The 21,278-nt window shown below is 35.1% G+C and overlaps 2 protein-coding genes across 2 annotated transcripts in view; both read right to left on the bottom strand.

Moving 5' to 3' along the window:
* Positions 1 to 21,278, bottom strand: part of LOC132166643 (uncharacterized) — a 74,322-nt gene that overhangs the window by 26,673 nt on the left and 26,371 nt on the right. Inside the window, exons 2-3 of the mRNA XM_088511592.1 lie at positions 11,438 to 11,463; positions 6,895 to 7,756 (exon numbers count right to left, since the gene is read on the bottom strand). Coding sequence (XP_088367718.1) covers positions 6,895 to 7,756; positions 11,438 to 11,463 — 888 coding nt within the window. The remainder of the gene's footprint in view (positions 1 to 6,894; positions 7,757 to 11,437; positions 11,464 to 21,278) is intronic.
* Positions 1,549 to 5,735, bottom strand: LOC132167220 (protein FAR1-RELATED SEQUENCE 6). Its single transcript, XM_088511677.1, has 5 exons — positions 5,345 to 5,735; positions 2,522 to 4,805; positions 2,348 to 2,440; positions 2,153 to 2,266; positions 1,549 to 2,070 (listed from the first exon to the last, which is right to left on the bottom strand). Exons 2-5 carry the CDS (start codon positions 4,772 to 4,774, stop codon positions 1,771 to 1,773), a joined length of 2,760 nt encoding a protein of 919 aa, XP_088367803.1. The 5' UTR covers positions 4,775 to 4,805; positions 5,345 to 5,735; the 3' UTR covers positions 1,549 to 1,770.

The raw sequence follows: 21,278 nt of genomic DNA on the forward strand, positions 1-21,278 counted from the left end.
TCATTTTTTTCTTAGAGATATGCTTCACCTCATTAAAATGGCCATCTTTCAGCCATAAATGTCTACGTGGCATGAATTTTTTAATTTTTCTTTTTCCCTTCCTACAGCACCTTCTCTCTCCACTGTCAGCCAAGACTTTTTGTTTTCTCCTTTTTCTCCTCTTCCCTCCATTTCTCCCTCTCGCCATTTTCTCCCTCTCTCAGACACTCTCTCTGTTTCTTCCTCTTTGAGCTCTCGCCGGTGTTGGTTGACTGGGTTCGGAAGCGGCGGTGGTTTGGGTCCGGCGGAAGTTTTGCTCAGAAGACGCCATCGGCTTGGATCCGGTAACGGCGTTGGTTTGGGCTCCGGCGGGGGTTTTGCCTAGAAGACGCCGGAAACTTGGCTCCGGTAATGACGTTTTTTTGGGTCCCGGCGGGGGTTTTGCCTAGAAGACACTGGCAATTTGGCTCTGGCTGGTTTTCGTTTTGGTGTTTTCCGTTTTGGGTTCTTTCTTTGTCTGTTTGGTGTTTTCCGTTTTGGGTTTTTTTTTTTTTTTTTTTTTTTTTTTAATGGTAGCTAGATACTATGATGGTTATGATGGTTATTGCTGATTTGAAGAATTGATTTTGGGGTGTTATTACTTTTGGGGATTTCGGTGTGGAAGGGCCGAATTGGGGGTGATGGTTTGATTTTTTGCCTACCATTTCCTTTGATTGCTTTAAAATTTTCCCCTGAATCATATGGTATCATAATTTTTTCTGATTTAGCAGAACAAATGGCACTATAAATCTATTTTGGGTTCGTTGGTTTGAATTTCCACAAGATTCAAAAGGTTGCAAAAAAAAAAAAAAAAAAAAAAAAAAAAGGTTGCAGATGTTGTGATGGTTATTGCTGATTTGAAGAATTGATTTTCACCATCAGATATGGCAGAGGCTTCAACTTACAGACATGAACAAAGGAAAGAAAGGCTTAAATTTTTGCTTTTAAAGGGAAAAAGGGAAACTAAATTGTTAAAACTTTCCAGTGTATGGGTTCTTGGCAGGCAGGAAACATAAACCTGCAGAAACCACAGCATTCGAATACTATGTTCATTGTACAGAACCAAAAGAAAAGCAGCAGCAGCAGCAGAAGCAACAACAACAAAAGACATGAACTCAAACTCATACTACACACCACTATCTTTCACTCCTTCCTCCACAAAACAAAAAAAAAAAAAAAAAAAAAAAAAAAAGTGAAAACCAAATATGAAACAACAAAAGCACAGACACCAGAAAATGAAGACAGCAACCAAAAATTGCCAAAATGAAAGTCTTAAACGTTAATTGAGATCCTCCATTGTGCAGAACATAACAATTGGGCAAATCATTCATAGAACCCACTTCCTTTTTCTTTTTTTTTGTTTTTCTTTTTTTTTTTTTAATTTGAATTGGGATTCATTAAAACAGAGCAAAACAAAATGCTCAGCATTCGTTGGATACAATATCTTGCACACTCTGAGGGAACCCCTCCCTCCATACTTGAGCAGCTGCATACCCACTTCCTGGTAGAACAAATGAACCAACAATAACTACATAACTACATAAGCCAAAATGACAAATGTTTTCCTTCATTACAAAAATAAATAACTACATAAGCCAAAATGACAAATGTTTTCCTTCATTACAAAAATAAATAACTACATAAGCCAAAATGATAAATGTTTTCCTTCATTACAAAAATAAAACTAAACCCAAGGATGAAACACCCTCAACCCAAAAAGAGAAACACCCTCACCCATAAGTTATTGGCATATTACATGATCTTGGAACAAATTATATGTATCAGACGACGGATACTTGAGAGCTCATCACTAGTAATTGTAGGCAAGTATTGTTGATAGTTGAGAAAGCCATAGACTTCATTGAGGATTGGCTGCACATGCACTGCAATCATTGGGTCTGTTGGAATTATGGCATTTGCAACGTCTATCATCCAACCAATTTTTTGGGAAATGTTGTCATTGATACCGTATGTTAGATGCCGCAAAAGGTAAAGCAATACTACTTGGCTCAAAGGAAGAGGATCTATAGATAAAATACACCGTAGATCAACCTAAAAAAAGAAACATCAATAAGAAATGGTTGCAGCGAGTATACTTTAATAAGTAACATAACGTAGTGATAAATTTGTAAACCTGAGAGCATAATGAATATACAATAGACACATCACTTATTCGCAAGGCTGCATCAAAAGCTTCTTCATACTTGTGTTGGCTGACTAATTTTGAGAATTCATTGGTTGGATCCACCTAACGCACACATTAACAAATTTAAATAAATGCAAAATCATAATTAAACACATGCAAAATTGTCATATTTCAATAAATCACCTGAGTGTTAATAAATTGGTCGTGCTGATCACCAGTTGTAGGAGGCAATGAAGGTTCGCAAGTTTTGGCATCATCTTGCTTTGCTTTGGAACTCTACAGTTAATAAATATTTGTGTAAAGTGTACAGTTAAGCAATGATTGATTTTGCAAGTAAAAAGAAAAAAAATTATGAACCTTCTTTCTTTGTCCTTTCTTTTTGACATTATTGCTGCTTGATGCCTTATTTTCTAATTGGGATTTGTTGGCCGCTTTCTCTACAATAGGCACCATCTTAACTTGTGATTTTTTGGACACTTTCTCTATAGCAGGTACCGTTCTTAGTAACCGTGGTCTCCCTAAACGTTTAACCTTAACAGGAGAAAGCACCTTTCCAGACTTTAAGGCACGATATTTCTCATTTAACATATCAAGATTTTTCATCACTTCCATAGAATATTCCTCACTTTCTAATGTAAGCGATGCTAATTCTTCAAATTTCACGAACATTTTGTCATATCTTTGGGCACCAGAGCTACTCACAAACACATCATTACTACTCTTAATCAAAGTATATTTTCGCTTTATATCCTTCCTCCATCTATCAAGAATATATCTTGGTGGCAACATTGTAACTTTCTTTGTCACTAGAACCGAAATAGAATGCTTGCATATGATGCCTCTGAATTCGAACTTTGCACAAGTGCACTTCACTTCAAATTCGTCTTCATTAAAGAAAACAATAAATGTTTTGTCGGTCATGTGGTTTTCATGAGATTGGCAAGTTTCAACCACTTGATAGGTAGAAATTGCACCTTCACTTTTAAGAAGAGAATTGTTACAATGCACACCTGTCGCAAACTGTTCGTGAACTTCTTTGAACTTTGCGTTTGTGTAAACATCTTGAAATTGCTTCTCTAAAGATAGATTGGTTGCACATGGAATTGTGCGATTAAAACAATCGAAATCAGAACGCGCCTCATTCTCAACCATTTTTCTCAAAGCATTATCAAACTGATCAACAAATTCCTTTAGTGTGGTTTGTGAATGCACGTAATCATCAAAAAAGGCATTCATGCTTTCACTCCGCTGCGTTGTAGTCATTCCCGCCCAAAATGTATCTTTCATATATATTGGCGCCCAAAAAGTCCGTTCACTATATAATCCATTCAACCACGAGTTATTATGAAGCTGATAACTCTCAATTAATTTTTTCCAATTTTCCTCAAATTCATCAACGGTGAAAGAATCATACACACAAGTATTTAAGGCACTCTTAATGTCTTCGCAATGATCATGTGCACCAAATTTTTCAGGAAATTTTCTCATAATGTGCCATAGACAATATCTATGTCGAGTTCTTGGAAAAACTCTCGCAATTGCATTTTTCATTGCCCTAGCCTGATCCGTTAAAATTGCACTTGGAGCTCGGTACTTCATGCACTTCAACCACGACTCAAACAACCAAACAAATGTGTCTGTATCCTCGTTTGATAGTAGTCCTGCTCCAAAAAGTATTGACTGGCCATGATGATTCACTTCTACGAAAGGAGCAAATGGCATGTCATACCTATTTGTCAAGTAGGTCGTGTCAAATGTAATGACATCCCCAAAGAATTCATACGCTGCCCTACTTCGTGCATCAGCCCAAAACACATTTCGCAACCTAGCATCATCATCCATGTCCATCACATAATAGAAGTCATCATTCATGTCTTGCATTCTTCTGAAATAATCACAAAGTGCTTGACCACCTCCTTTGCCAAGCCGAAACTCTCTTGCCTTGGTAATAAAATTTCGACAATCTTTCTCCCCAAATGGAACATTCTCAAACCCCCCCATTTCAACAACCAATGAGTTAAAATTCTTATTTAAACATATTCCAGATCTATCATTAAGATCAAGCCTTCTTTTTGCAGCATCATTAATGGTCTTAAAACACCTTAAAAATCTTGCTTTTTTTGGGCTTAAATGATGGTTATGCTCAATCACTACTTTACTCAAATACCACGTCCCATCATCCCATAAATTTGCACAAATCCTAGCCTTACACCCAGTTCTATTAGTTGTTGGTGTTGCTTTGGGAGCAGTACTTTTGCTGCACCACTTTGAGCCATCACGAAGGCATGTAAGGATCATGTAATTCGGGTGACCATCTGGTGACTTTTTAATCATTCTTTTTAACACACCAAAGCCAACTTGCTTAGCATACTTTTTATAATATGAGATTACTTCTTCATGTGAACTAAAGGCCATGGACTTTTGTGGTTCTTCAACTTCATCATTCCTATCAATCATCTCGGGTAATACAACATTGTCTTCGTTATCATCAAATTCTTCCTCCGAATAAAGCACCAACATGTCTTCTTTATCCGTGTCATCATTTGGAATACGTGTACACAAAGATTCAACTTCACCCTCATTGTTCAAGCGTGAACTTGAAATGTCCATTTAAGAGAAGATAAGGCAATCCCAATTAATCCTACAAATGTATAATTAGTATAATTATTTGACAAGAAGAAAATGTCCAAATGGAGTAATCATGCCTAACATCATTCCACACTTTTAACCCTACATATCTTATAAATGAAATCCATTCATGTAAATTCCAAGAATCTGTCCATTCAAGTGCTTGAGTTGAACCAAAATCGTAAGCATCTACTTAATCACTAAGCAAAGTAATCACCTCAATTATTCATAATCTTTTTCTTTTTTAAATTCAATTCGTTATCCAACCTATATGTTCATGCATCATTGAGTTCAACTTGAACTTGCAAAGATAATCCCATTTTTCAGCAAAAAATTGTAAAGATAATCTCATATATGCACAGAAGAAACACACACAAAAAAAAAAAAAAAAAAAAAGACAAAATCACATTGCAGTAAATCCCATTTTTCACCACTAAGCTAAGCACAAGCATAAAATTATAGCAACATCATATTGAAGCAAACAATCATATAGGAATGTTCAACGAATCATTTTACAGTAAAAAAATAAAAATAATAAAATAAAAATCATACCAAATCCAAACCTCTGTCGGACCCAAACCAACGCCGTTACTGGATCCAAGCCGATGGCGTCTTCTGAGCAAAACTTCTGCTGGACCCAAACCACCGCTGTTTCCGAACCCAGTCAACCAACACCGGTGAGAGCTCAAAGAGGGAGAAACAGAGAGAAAGAGCGTCTGAGAGAGGGAGAAAATGGCGAGAGGGAGAAATGGAGGGAAGAGGAGAAAAGGAAGAAACAAAAAGTTTTGGCTTCTGAACCCAGTCAACCAACACCGGTGAGAGCTCAAAGAGGGAGAGGGAGGGAGAAATAGAGAGAGAGGGAGAAAATGGCGAGAGGGAGAAATGGAGGGAAGAGGAGAAAAAAGGAGAAAACAAAAAGTCTTGGCTGACAGTGGAGAGAGAAGGTGCTGTAGGAAGGGAAAAAGAAAAATTAAAAAATTCATGCCACGTAGACATTTATGGCTGAAAGATGGCCATTTTAATGAGGTGAAGCATATCTCTTTTTCTTATTTACAACCTACTCTGAACGTCTATGATTTGATATAACAATCACGTCTTCACTCTAATTAATCCTTTTTCGACAGTTTGTTTTCGTACTTTTCTTAAGCTTTTTTTGGCTTAATTGATGTAACTTGCATGCGTAGCCTCATCTTGATTTTTTTTTTTTTTTTTTTTTTCATGAGCAGCCTCATCGTGATTAACTACATCGTTTTTATATCTCGTTTCAGCTTATTTCACTCCAGATTCTAAAACATGAGCTAATTCTATTTCATTCTTTGGCTTCACGAGCTAATCTATTTCTTGGATAAATGTTGTGTTATTTGCTGTTTTGATCTTAGTTGTAAGCTCTTAATATTTCAATTTTTTTTTTGCAATTGCTTTGTGGAATCTTGTGTTATTTGCTGATTTGATCTCAGGTGTAAGCTCTGGTTTTGAAATTGGCTGTTATTGACCACTTTTTGTAGTCTTTTAATTGGTCCGTTCTTTTGGATATCAATCATACCATATTATAATTTCGTGCACCAAAAAAAGAAAAAGAAAAAAGAAATACCAGTTCTCATTTAGGTTTCATCTCATCTCCAATGGTTGAAATTAGGAACTTCATTAGAGAAAACTTTGGTTGGAAAACAGAAGTTACGCATACTGGTCAATCTCGTTAGACTTTTACATTAAAGATAAGCAATCTCATGCATCTATTCTACTAAACATTAAACAGAATAAAAGAAAAGGGAATAAAAGAAAGGGAATATATATATATATATATATATATATATATATATATATATATATATATATATGAGAAAATTAATGGTCAATAGACTCTTAATTACATAAAACATCATCACATGCAAGCTGTAGCCGACTACAAATTAAAAAAAAAAAAAGGAAAAAAGAAATAAAAGAATAAAAATCTTAGACCCAGAAAGAAAGAAAAGGGTCAGTCATATCAAAACCCCGTAATCTTCATGGGCTTAAGGCTGAGGAGTTGATTCCATGTTTGTATATTATCTCTTCTTTGCTGGTACTTGCGTCTTCTACAGTCCACATGCTGCCACCACAACCCAGTTCTTTTTCCCTTCCTAGGCTACTACTTGCTCCCTCGTTGTCACTCATTTTGCTCCGGCCATGGCCATCAAGATCTCGTACCCTACTAACCACCACAAGAGCCAGGCAAAGTTTTTGTTCATCGCCAACTCGGAAGGACCAAACTTGGATCACATCTTTTTCCTTGAGACCATTCGCTTCCACGACAGCATTCCAGTGTGTCCTCAGCGCGTACATGGAGCTGCTTTTCCCCGAGTCTTTGCCCATGTTCCACTGCCTCAAAATCATGTTACTCACCTTATGCGAGGGCTCGTAGAATGGCACTTCCAATGAGATTTGTTGGTCAAGAAGATATCTCTCCCTCTCTTTCAAGAAACCCCTATTGATCTTCCCAAAGGGTATGGACAACCGACAATGGTCTGGCATTAGGTCAGTGGCGGTGAGGCGTTTTTGTATTACCATAAACAACTCTGATCCATCTACCCCCTTTATATGATTCTTGATTTCCTCCGGCATGTCCGGTGGTGGGTTTGGAAAGGGGGGCAAATCTAATTTCTGCCTCTTCTCCAATCTCATGCTGGCAGTAGGTTTTTTGTTATTATATTTAGAATTCTTTTGGTTTATCTTGAAATTGATTTCCCCCTCTCCGCTCCCATAGATTCTCTTCAAACCCCTTTGAGCTTGGAAAGCAGAAACCATGATCTTTTCTTCATGAAACCCTTGTTTCCTTGGGCTGTCCATAGGCATCGTCATGGGTTTCTTTAGAACCTTTTCCTTGATCAATCTTTGCTTTGATTTTTCTTCTTCGTACTGAATAGCAGCAACTTCAGCCACAGTAATTAAATAATCCATGCGGCAACCACTTGAGATCTGCATACCCTTGAAATGTTTCATCGTCAAGTAACCCATATTCACTTCTTCCTTCTCGATCTATTACTGTGACCAAAAAAAGGGCCCCAACTAGGAGCGTGGTCGCTTCTTAATAGGGTTGAGGCTTCACATATATGGTGGTGAAGAAGAAGAAGATGCCGCGGGAGAGATATTTGGGGTGATATTGAGAAGAACCTGCTCTGTTTCCAATTCCTCTGCTTTTTCTGACGTGCTTTGGGTTAATGAGAAACAAAAAAAGAACAGTACTCTGAGGAGGGTGTTATCTATGACGAAATCATCGTCTCCGGTTTCAGGCGGGTATTGTAGGACCCATCACCGGTGTGATCCGCTTGCTAAAGATGATGAAGATAAATCAATGCAAGAAAAGCAAGATCTCTTAACTGGAGCGTCGTCGTTTTCAAGGGGAGCGTCTAAAAAAACATGGGATGTAAAGACAAAGGGTGATGAAGTCCCTATTTATAAGGAAAGAAGATTCTCTAACTAGTCGGTTAATCCTAATGGGAAAAGGTTTGCTATAATAAAATCCAAAAATTACAGGCTTTCTTACTTTGGTTTTTATTTCTCGTTTTCCTTTTCTACTGTGGAGAGGAAACTTTCTCATTTTGCTATAGTGGTCAATTACTAAGATTTAAATTAGCCCTAAATGATGAATAAGTTTAAGTACTACTAGTTAATTAATTTAATACAATTGTTGGGTTGCCAAGTCCAGGTTGGACGTTGGTATAAAATGATCTTTTAGCCCGCTTAAAATTACTTCGTTAGTTTCTATATATAAATAAATGGAAACAGCTAATTGGCTATTAATCATTTTTATGGGTATAAACCTACTAATTGTAACTAGAAAAATCAAGACAATAATATTGTTCAAGTTTCGTAAAGTAGTCTAATTAAGCTTTGCGCTAAAGTTCATGATAAAAGAGCCTTTTTTGCATTAACAGCTGATGTAGTGTAACTTGAAGAAGAGCTTGACACATGAAATTAGAAGCATATATATATATATATATATATATATATATATATATATATATATATATATATATATATATTTCATGTATAACCGTCCACTTTCATCCAAAATTTTTCCAATGTGATTTTTCTTCCTCTGAAAAAACTTCGTATTTCTATTACCATTTTTCTATGCCTTTTGATTTTACTTCAAATCCTTTTGTTCCATTAACTCAGCAATCTCACCTGGAGTGGTTTTATCATTTATGGCTTCCATCGAACCAGGCCCTTCATAACATCCTTAATGAATATCGACATATTTTTAATTTTTCAAATTATCACTTATTTCAAAAGGTTAAACTAATTAGAAATAGTAAATTTAATCATTTAATCAAATATTTTAACAATTTAACACATCTTATTTTAAACTGTGCTCAATTTGTCATTACCATGTTCCACACTCTCCATTGGTAGTTCAGCTTGTAGCTTGCTTCATACTTCAAAACCTATTTTCTTTAAACTAAATGTGGCTACTTAATTTGGTCCTTTGCTATTTTATGTTCCGAAATGGTAAACTTAATTAATCGGTTTATTTCATATGATAATCTGATATATCTCTTCTTCTTTGAACGTTGAGTTTAGTATTATGCAATTACTGCTCATTTAAAAAAAAATTATTGTTTCTCTTTTTACGAGATTTTAAGTACCACTCAACCTTTTTTATTTTTTATATTATATCAATTTCTATTTTATGTTTTAGTCGTTCCGTAAAAAATTTAACAGTTCACCACGTCAAAGCCATTTAGTTTGTGCTAAGTGTCTTCCATGCCACGTCAGAATCACGTCAAAATACCGGGACAAAGTACAAAGCCCAAGAACAGAGCAACCACAAGATAAAGTCCATGAACAAAGTACAAAGCCCAATAACCGAGGAAGCCCAATACACGTGAAAGAGCACAAGCAAAGCCCATACGAAGAAAGAACAACAATCAGAGGGGTTGGGAAAAGCAAGAGCAAGCGAGCTGGCCTTCATAGCTTGTAGGGGTGTCAAAAATTACTCGGAAACCGGAACCGAAAAAACCGGGAAACCGGGGTCCCGGTTCCGGTTCTGGTTTGAAAAATCCAAAAACTGGGTACCCCGGTTTCGGTATTGGTTTTTGGCACCCGGTTTTTACCGGGAATACCGGAACCGGGTTTCTATATATATATATATATATATATATATATATATATTACACTTAGGTTTAGGTTTAGGGTATTTTAAAAAATTAAATTTTTATTTCTGAGGCCCAAATAGGCAAAAACATTGATTTTTTTAGGATTTTAGGATTTTTTTAGGTTTATTTTTTAATTATTTAGAACAATCACAATAAAGCCCCTTTAATTTAGACAAAGAAACTAATACATTTTTTTAAAAATTGGTCAACTTATGAAAAAAAAAAACCAAAAAAAGCCAAAAAAACCAATTTTTTTAAAAAAACCGGTTACCGGACCGGATAAAACTGGAACCGGCCGGTAACCGGGACCCCGGTTAACCGGGGTCCCGGTTCCGGTTTCTCAAAATTGAGAACCGGGATACCCTGGTTTCGGTTCCCAGTTTTGGCCAAAAACCGGAAAACCGAACCGGATTGACACCCCTAATAGCTTGAGACTGACGATCGAGGGAGGCAGGGTACGATCCCTCAGGATGGAGGAGGAGAAGGAAAGTGGCAGGGCCTTCAGCCACTGGTGGTGGGCTCTGGCCAGTGGTGCCCAGTTGGGTTGGGTCGTTTTGTCGTACAGAAGAGGCTGCGCGGGGCAATCAGGCCTCATGACCTTAAAAGCCTTCGCTGTTGCCTCCCTCTTCGTCGGTGCCGGTGCCTCCGCCTCCATATCAGTGCTACATGCCTCCGGCATCTACAAGGTCCGCTTCTCTTTCTTCCTCTCTCTCTATCTCTACAAAATGGAAACATATTGGTATTTTCAAGTAGAAAGTCAGGGGTGCCTCAGTGACTTAAATTTCTGTTCTTTGAAGGACAAAGCATAACATCAACCTAAGTTCGCGTTGTCTTGTGGGCTTGTGGCATTGTATATTGGTTCTTTTGATTAGAAATGTGCCCCTAGTATTAGCATCCTCAACTGTTGCCCATGTGCTTCGAAATTCTACCTTTGGACAGGACATGTCTTGAACAATCTTCAATGAGTGTCCTTCAAAATTCATGTCATGGAAACCCAACCTGAGAGGAAGAGCAAAAACTCAATGGGTTTGTGTGTAATGCGACAATTCTTTTTAACTTGAGTGTGTTGATCATCAAGTAATTTGAAAGAAAAATAACCATTATTTAGATGTATTGATGTCATCTGTAGCAAATTTTAGTCCCATTTTAGGCTTCATCTCAAAAGGTTGGCAAGTGCACCCTGGTGTTAAGTTGTCCTTGTTATGATGGGCATTTAACAAAACAGATTTTTTTGCCACATATAATGTGGAAAAAGAATCACTGTCAGGGGACTGCCCTGTTTTTTGAACTAGAAATTGTTAATCACTAGCGGGTGTTGATGGTAACATGAATGATCTATCGGTTATGTTGTTAAATTTGTTGTAAGGTTAAATCTGCTTGTTTGAAGTTGAGTAGGATCCTTTCCCCACATTGTGGTTTTTTGCCATTTAAGAGTGATTTGAAGTCGGGTGCCTTGAGAACATTAGAGCACTAGAAGTTTTTCAGACACACGGGAGATACACTTTACCTTGATTTGCTCCAAATTCTGGCCCTCTTAACTGGAGTTTTGCATTTCCCTCCACGGATACAAACTGTTCCATACATCATTGGTGAAACATTACCTAGAAGGGATTATGTTCCCATTGCTTGTTCGGTTCATTGCTTTGATTTTCTTATTTTTGATAGAAATTAGAAATGAGCTTTTTAATTGCTTATCTTCTTTTTCCTCTTCTCCTTCCGACCTCCCTGCTGTTACAGTCAAGTAACTATGCCTCCTTTTGTTACCCCCAACAGTCTACTCTTTTAGTCCTACTCTCAACCCTCTAGCCTGCCATCAAAATCCTAATTTTCTTATTCTTTACTAAGCTGCTTCTTTTTAATAAAAAAATAAAAAATATCGCAACAATTTATCAGCTTTGGTACTCAGACAATCTGGACGCTTTTTCATTTTTAAAACGTTGTGTATCTTTCCCACTTCATTATCACCAATTTTACAGGGTCTTATAGCCACTCATTATTTGACTGTTTGAAATGGATATTTATTTTCATTTCTAGATGTTTGAAGATTTATTGCTAATCACTAAAAATTGTAAAAATGTAAAAAATAATAAAAAAGAAAAATGATTAACAATAACAATTAGTCTATTGGTGAACATGAAAGTAAATAACATTATTTTGAGTGAAAATTTGGTACTTATAGCTAATGAATAGCTTGATAGCTGAATTAGATCAAGGGAACCTGATATGCTCTGTAAATTGGAGCTAAAAATTCCCTACAATCATGTTAACTAGGATTTCCTGCTGTATCTATTGAGACGATATGGAATTGGGGAGAAATGGAGAGATTGGATAGCTCGTTGTATTTCTACAGTGTATTTTTCAGTGCTGATTAATGGATCTCCTTCTGCATTCTTTAATACCTCTCCTTGCCTAAAACAAGGAGATCCTTTATCTTTTTTGTTGTTTGTAGTTGTCATGGAGGCTTTGAGTAGGATGTTGTTCGCTTTAGTGGATAGGAGGCTCTTATCAGGTTTTTCGTTGGGGTCAAGGAATATTGATGAGCTCCTAGTGTTTAATCTCATGTTTGCAAATTATACTTTGATCTTTTGTGAGGCAAAACTAGCCCATTTCTGTCATGCACCGTCTCTTCTAATGTTTTGAAGTTGTCTTGAGGTTGAAGATTAACGTATCTAAATCTGGGTTAGTCCTCCTTGGCGCAATGGATGATGCTGGAGGTTAGACTCGTATCCTTGGTTGTAAGGTGTTTCCTTTTCCCATGAACTATTTAGGGCTTCCTTTGGGGGCCTCCTCGTATAAGGCTAAGTCAATATGGGATGACATTGTTGAAAAAATGAAATGTCAGTTGGCTAGTTGGAAGAGGCTTTATTTTTTGAAGGCTGGTAGCTCAACATTGATTAAAAGCACTCTTTTTCCAATTTGCTCAATTATTATCTATCCTTTTTTCCATTCCTGTAGGAGTTGCTAATAGGATTGAGAACCTTCTGAAAGATTTTCTATGGGGTAGAGTTGACAATTTAAATTCCATCTAGTTAATTGGTATAAGATTTGTCCTCCATTTTTCTTTGGTGGATTGGGGGTCAAAAATCTAATTTAGCTTAGTTGAGCTCTCTTGGAGAAGTGGTTATGTCGTTTTACCATGGAAAGGGAGGCTTTGTAGAGATTGGTTGTGGAAAGTTAATATAATGGTGCTCTAAGGAGGTTGTTGGTCTTTCTGGGGTGGGGGGTATGAACAAACGTTAGGAGGGGGTGGAGGTTTGTTTTCTAGATTTGTCAAATATGAGGTAAGAGACAGGTTTAAGATAATGTTTTGGCATGATTTGTGGTGTGTGGTCATCCCCTAAATGCTTTTTTTCGGAATTGTTTAGTATTTCTCGCTATAAGGAGGCTTTGGTGATGGATCATGTGCAAATTTTATAACAACAATATTCAATGGAATATTTCTTATACCATACCATTGCATGATTGTGTGACGGACTTGGTTACTTTGTTCTTTGATTTTTTGTATTCTCTCAAGTTGAGACGAGGTAAACCCCAAGGGGTTGGCCTAAATGATGGAGACCTTGGTCTTTAGGTATTGCTCCCTTCAAAGTCCAAGGTTCAACATCTCATTGGTGCAAACAATTCCTTGGGGCTGCACCCTCTGGTGAAAAGCCTGCGATTTAACCAGTTCTGTGTAAGGAAACATCTGAGGGTGCGGTGCACGGAACCGGGGTTTACTCTGTAGGGATAGATCCAAAGGGTCCTGCCATGGAGAAGTTCCCCGACATCAAAAAAAAAAGAAAAAGAAAAAGAGTCAAGACGAGGTGGTGTACATAAAATATGTTGGATCCCTTCCAAAAAGCGGAAGTTCAAGGTTAGATATTTCTATCATGCGCTTTGCAATCCCGTCGGCTCTCCATTTTCTTGGAAGAGCATTTGGAGAATTATGACTTCTTTTGAGAGAAGTGTTCTTTGTGTAGATGACAATGTTAGGAAAGATTTTAACTTTGGATAACTTGAGAAAAAACATGTCATAGTGGTAAATTGGTGTTGCATGTTCAAGAGTAGCGGGGAGACTATAGATCACTTTCTTCTCCACCATAAAGTGGCTGGAGAATTGTGGGTTTCAATCTTCCATCTTTTAGCTGTAAAGTGGGTAATGCGTAAAAGGGTGGCAGAGTTGTTGGTTAGCTGGAGAGGTTAGTTGGGAAGTCGGTGCATTTTAGAAGCTTGGAGGATGGCTCTTCTATGCTTAATGTGGTGCATTTGTAGAACAGAGTGCGTGCACTTTCAAAGATTGTGAGAGATCGGTATTAAAATCAAAAGTTATTATGTTCAAATCTCTTTATGCTTAGATGGCAGCGTATAACTTTCCTCGTTTTTCTAAAATTACGTAATTCTTAGACTTTTGTTCTTCTTTTACTTCTTAATTAGGGTTTTTTGAATTTTCTCTTATATACTTCTTGTGTATTTGGATTGTGTCCCTCTGTGATTTTAATGAAATTAAATTACATTGTAGCAACCTTTGGGGGTTGGTCAAATGTAGAGAATTTGATGTGAGTAGGTTTTTGTGGTTTTTTAAAATTTTTTCCTAAACATAAAGAAGGGAATAACATATAAGACATCTGCTATTAGTACTCTAATATAAATAAAATGATGGTCATTATAGGTACAGGTTGAAATAATTTATAAGCTTTGTAGGTGCACTGGAGCCTAAATGCGAGGAGTTAATCATTGACATTCCACCAATTGAGGAATGGCCCAAGTGCTGCATTTACAAGGTTCCCAAGAAGCTTCATATGGTAAAGGAAAAAGCCTACACTCCTAAGTCAGTTTCAATCGGCCCATTTCATCACAAGCTTCAAGAATCGAGGGGCGTGAAAATGCAAAAACTGAAATATTTAAAGAAATTTTGTTTGCGGACCGGGAAGAGCCAGAAGGATCTTGCAAGCATCATTGAGAAAAAAGAAGAAAAAATCCTTACGCAAGAGTCACATTTGAGTGATGTATGCTTCTCTTACGTCATTGAATGTAACGTTTCCCTTGGCATTCATTTATTTCACAGAAAACTAGTTTTCTGTGAAATAAAGACTTTTCTTAGCTCCCATTAGTTGGGACCATGTGTTTATGATCTACTTGTTTTTTTTTTTGAATAGGAATGATCTACTTGTTGGTTTGTTGGAGGATGGATATTGTTATTTCAACACCAAATATTTGCAGGAATGGGATCCTATCCATTATAGGCCCAAAAATATTAATATTGGGACATTTTTGTCTTTAATTTTGACTAAAACCCGCCTCTTTTCATTTCAAATGAATTGAGAGAATCCTAATTTATATTTGTATCCTCATAATTAATGGGGCAAATTTGACCTCTTCATATACGTGGAAGATCATAAATCTATCTTGAATTAATACCTAATCCAAATGGTAATAGCGATGATATTAAACATATCTTAAAATCATTTAAAATGTTAAATTTTGGTTATAGGGGAGATAATATTATTACTTTTAGTGTATTATTAGTGTTGATGCTTATTATTGTTATTAACATTTTTGGGCTTAAGAAAGTTCTTTTAGCTTATAACATAACCATTTCTCCTCTAAGTCTCACGCTAATTTTTAATGACTACATTATAATTTATTTATTTATTTTTGCAAAAAAAAGTATTAGAAAGAATGGCAAAAAATATAAATATTAATAACAAAAAATAATATAAAAAAGTGAGTCCTACGAAGACGGTTGGGTAGATCGAATTAAGTCAACATTAAACAACAAAAAAGTCATAAAATAGTACTTGCAACGGATTTCACCACACTAAAACAATTTTATGTATTAAAACTTTGAGAAAAACGCACACACCCCTCAAACTATTTCATCATTGTTAACCTCCGTCACAAACTACCAACTGTGTTAATATTCCCCCTTAACTACCAAAGCAATGTCAATATCTCTCAAAGGCAAGTGAAATGACGTACACAAAAATGATCTTAATTTTTTTTTAATATGACAAAAATATCTCAAATTTGAACCAAAAAAAATTAACATGACCACTTTGGATTATTTTTTTCCTTTTTTTTTTTTTTGTTTATTTAAATATTTTTTGTATTTTTTTCAAATATTTTAAATTTTAGTTTTTAGTTTTTTTGTTATAATTTTACTTTTTTATTTTTTATTTTATGAAGGACATTTTTGTTATTAAGGAGACAGTGACATTGTTTTGGTAGTTTAGGGAGATATTGACATAAGTGATAGTTTTAGAGGTGACATTAACAATGAGATGATTGTTTGAGGGGGATATTGACTAATGACATTGACAATGAGATGATGTTTTTTAAAATCACCACTAGGCCTCGTTTGGTTCGCAGAATGTTTAGTCCATTGAAAAATGATTAGCTACTACTAGGAATAGAATAGTGTGAAATATATTAGTTATTCATATTCCTTTGTTTGGTTGTAATGCTGGAATAGACTAGCTAATCATATTCCTTCTTTGATACAATGCAATATGTTGGTGAATGGAATTATATTGTAATCAAATTTTCTAAAATACCCTTATAATACAAATACAATTTATATTATTAAGGACTTTCATTCATTTTTTTTTTTAAACATAAATAACTTTACTATAATTTCTTTTTCTTTTTTGTTTTTAATTATGTCAGGTATGTGGCCTTTTTTTTTTTTTTTTTTGCAATTATGCTACAAAATTATTTATATAAAAAAAATATAGTTGGAGAAAACAGAATCAAACTCAATCTTGAAATCAAAAAAATATAGTTGAAGAATGTACAGAGAATTAAAAGAAATAAAAAAAATAGATTATATATTTGTATTTTATAAAAACTTTGCAGATTCTGGTTCTCTGCCAAAGAAAAAAAAAACTGAGAAAAAAAGAGATACGGAGAAACAGAATGAAAAAAAAAGGTACATAAAAAGAAAAAAAGAAACGGAGAGAAGGAAATCAGAGAGAAACGGTACAGAGAATCAAACAACAGAAATTAAAAAAATAAATAAATAAAAATAAATAAATAAAGGTACAGAGAAGGGAGACGACATAGAGAAAAAAAAAAAATTGTTTGCACTTGTGGAAAAACTATACTAGAAGAATCAGAGAGAAAATAGAAAGGAAGATAGAAAAAGAGAGATAACGAAATATAGAGGCGGAGAAAAGAGAAACAGAGATATATATATATATATATATAGAGAGAGAGAGAGAGAGAGAGAGAACGAAATTTAATCCTACAAGTGGGGTTTTTTGTGACAATTTATACAATTAATTTAATCCCACAAGAAAGGATTAGCTAATCCACTCATTTTTTAGTGGCTTACCTAACTCTGTATGTATGAGATTAATAGTCCCATGGGAATAGATTATTCACAGGAATAGAGTGTTATCAAACAAAGGACTATCTATAACTAGTACCAGTTAGTCCAATCCAATGGTCTATTCCGCAAACCAAACGGGACCTTAGACTTTTATTGATTATTAGATGTTGATCAAATGATAATTTTAAAAGCTGCCTCATTTTTGGAATGATATAAGAGGGACTTTCAGAATTATTCGGGTATATGTATATTTTTTCTTAAAAATTTTGTTCTTTACCAACTTTTTTTATTTTTATAAACCTTTGAATTTTTTGCAATTATATGCACCTAAGTATGAAACCCCGAAAAGTTTTAACCTATTTAACAGTGTTAGCTACTCTAAATCATTTAAAATGTTAAATTTTAGTTATTGGGGAGGTTACATTATTATTTCTAGTGCACTATTTAACAATTTTTTATTTAGTGTTGATGCTTATTTTATTGTCATTGGAATATTTGGGCTTCAGAAAGTTTTTTAGCTTCTAGCCTTACTATATATATATATATATATATGGGAATTTAGATATAAACTTTTCATATCAATGCGCCTTCATTAAAAACTCCCTAGGTATTTTTTTTCGAAAATTTAGTCCCTAAGTCAATCGAAACTACAAGAAACTTCCTACCGTTAAAAATTTTTAACACCCGTTAGGGCCACTCAAAATTCCCTGTTTTAGATGATTAAAATATTAATTTTTTATTAAATTAATTTTAAAAGTTAAATCTAAAATTAAAAAAATAAAAATAAAAAAAATTGAAGGGTTGCTAGGGGTGGCACCCCCCCAACCCCTATGGGGTGGCCGTAAACCACCCTAGGGGTGGCTTGTGGGCACCCCCGCAGGCCACCCCAAACCCCTAATGGGGTGATCGTGAGCATTTTGCGAGAATTTGATGGTCGCATTTTATGAAGCAGCGGAGAAAGATGAAGATGAGAAAGGGTTATGCACAAAGTAAAACTTTGGGAATATCAGATATTAAGTTAATTTACTATAGTAGTATGATATGGAATGAAAGCTGATATGTAATCTTAAAATGTTTTTGGATTATTATAAAAAGTGTAAAGACAAGGTTGTGCTCTTTTCATTTCCCCCACTTTCTTAATTAATCTATCTGCAAGTATTTTTCTTGTTGAAAATTTAATATATGAATTCAAAGGCAAGCGGAAAAATTAAGAGAGTTTACAAAAAAACTATCAGCACTAATCCTGAAATTGTGTTATTTGATAATATTCTTGAGTCCGAATTGGGTTGAAAAACGCCCTATAAAAGATAAGACAGTGATTCATACGATAATCTGGCCCTTTGTGGACCTTTAATGTGATCCATATATGCATGCACCCATGATCACTAGAGAATGGACCAATAAATTTGAAAAATGGACTTACATCTACTTAGATTTGATTTCTTTTTCTTTTTCTAAGCAATGGAGCTCTCACAATTTATTCGGTTGACAGGGATTGATAATTCTTCTTTTTACAAGATATATATATATATATATATATATATATATAGCCCTTTGTGGACCTTTAATGTGATCCATATATGCATGCACGCATGATCACTAAAGAATGGACCAATAAATGTGAAAAATGGACTTACATCTACTTAGATTTGATTTCCTTTTCTTTTTCGAAGCAATGGAGCTCTCACAATTTAATCGGTTGACAGGATTGATAATTCTTCTTTTTACAAGATATATATAGCCCTTTGTGGACCTTTAATGTGATCCATATATGCATGCACCCATGATCACTAGAGAATGGACCAATAAATGTGAAAAATGGACTTACATCTACTTAATTAGATTTGATTTCTTTTTCTTTTTCTAAGCAATGGAGCTCTCACAATTTAATCGGTTGACAGAGATTGATAATTCTTCTTTTTACAATATATATAACCTAACAAATCCACCCTTTTTATTTCTTTTAAAAACTTCCAGAGCGAGAAACAAAAATCAAATGCAAAATAAAGTGAGTTTAGGCTTTATTTGTTAACATGTTTTAGATAGTATATATATATGACATGAGTACATGACATAAAATTGGTTTTAATTAATTTATTTTTTAATTTTTGTGTTATTTAAAGTGTTTTGTGTTTTGGTTATTTCTGTAAGGATATAAAAGCGCATGCTTTAATAATTTAATTAATCTCACGGTCTTCTCTTGCTTACCGTATATGCTTAATTAAAATCCTTTGGTAGTGTGCAATGTATATTGATTATTAATGAAGGTCCCAAAACTTGTGATAGATGACCAAACCGAATATCATTTTTCCAAAACCTCGTGACGGTGGAGCAGTGTCATTATCCACCTAACACGTACACATGCAATTTATGTTTTGCTATTGCCGTTGGAAATGGCCATTCTCAACATCAGGGACGGAGCCAAGAAATTTTATGGGAGGGGGCCAACCAAAATTTTTTTTTCAGTTCTTTAGAATTTTTTTATTAAAAAAAGTTATTTTGGTTGTTTTTTATAAACTAAAGACTACCGTAAGGGCCAAAAAAAAGTGAGCATTTGAAAGTAAGAACCGAAAATAAAAAAAACTTAATGGGTGTGGCCCAAAAAAAATTAAGAATAGGGCCAAAAAATCTAAAAATAGGGTTAAATTGTTTTTTGGAGGGGGACCAAATGACTAAAATTAAAACATTACTTTACCTTTTTTTTTTTTTCTTTTTTTTTTTTCCTTATTTTGGGGGGGACCATGGCCCACCCCGGTCCCCCCCCCCCTCCGTCTCTGCTCAACATGCGTTGTAGTAGCGGTGCAGTGTAAATTATCCCATAATTACCATGATCTCTATCAACGGCTTAATGACCACTGTGATAGCTTATGGAACTTGTTGAGAAATAATCTTGCATTGTCTGTGGACAAGACCTTGGGCATGTTTATAAAAATGAGCAACCCTCTCTTATAGAACCAATTTTATAAGATGAGTTAGACCAACAAATTCTTCAGAACCGTACGTCCCTAGGCAACCATGACAAGCGTGTATTTTGGTGATTTTTGGAGTGATTTTAGTGTTTGTTGGAATGCTTTGCTTTTAGCTCTAATTAATATTGGATTTGCATCTGAGCTTTAATTTGTAGTCTTTTTTAGCTTGTGATATGCTGTCGTCTTAATAGGTTTTATCGAATAATTTCATTTGTAAGTTTGTCACCTTGTTTTAGAATCCGTAGACTCAATCTACATTTAAGAAAAAATTAGAATTTTATGCTATGACATGTCCTAATATTTTTCTTTAATTAAATGATTAAACTCATAATTTTTTATCGATTTAAGTTTTTAAAATAAATAGTAATTTAACATGGTATTAGGTAGACTTCTAACCTTGTTAACCTTGTCTCCCATTTACGAATTCTTTCTTAAGAGTTCAAATTTTTCCCAAGCGAGATAGCCATAATAATTGGTCAAGTCCTTGACCTTCAGATTAGCCTCATTTATGGTTAAGCTGGTGTTGAAAAAGCTGTGTACTTAAGGAATCATTAATCTTATCTTTTTGGAAGATAGCCAAGTGTGAGACTGATAGAATTTAATTTGGTAGGTTTACATTTTTGTGTGGTCTTCCTCAAACATTCAATGTTCTGGTGACATGAAAAGATCAATCAAAAGGTCTAGTTGGTCTCATTTATTACATGCAAACAAAACAAAGGTTGGTAGACCTGAAATATACCAATACCCTAAGCATTTCTCCATGAGTGATTAGAGCTCATTTCTGGATTAGTAAGCCTGCACAACCCCTCAACCGGAGGGAAAACGACAAGGTAGAGGAACAAGCCAGCAACAACCGGTGGTCAATTTATATGTACAGCACAAAGAAAGGCAACCTAAAAAGACTTGGCCAACCATTTATTAGAGAGAGAATTATAAACCCTAATTAAGAATTAGCCCTTGCTCTAATCCAGAAGATGACACATTTTAGCGAGCACATAATCTATACTTGTAAACTTAGAATGGAAGATCGATCCTGCAATTTGTATCGCACCAAAGGGTGTTCAAGTTTT

The sequence above is a fragment of the Corylus avellana genome, chromosome 11 (assembly GCF_965113065.1).
Source record: "Corylus avellana chromosome 11, dhCorAvel1.hap1.2, whole genome shotgun sequence".
NCBI classification, from domain to species: Eukaryota; Viridiplantae; Streptophyta; class Magnoliopsida; order Fagales; family Betulaceae; genus Corylus; species Corylus avellana.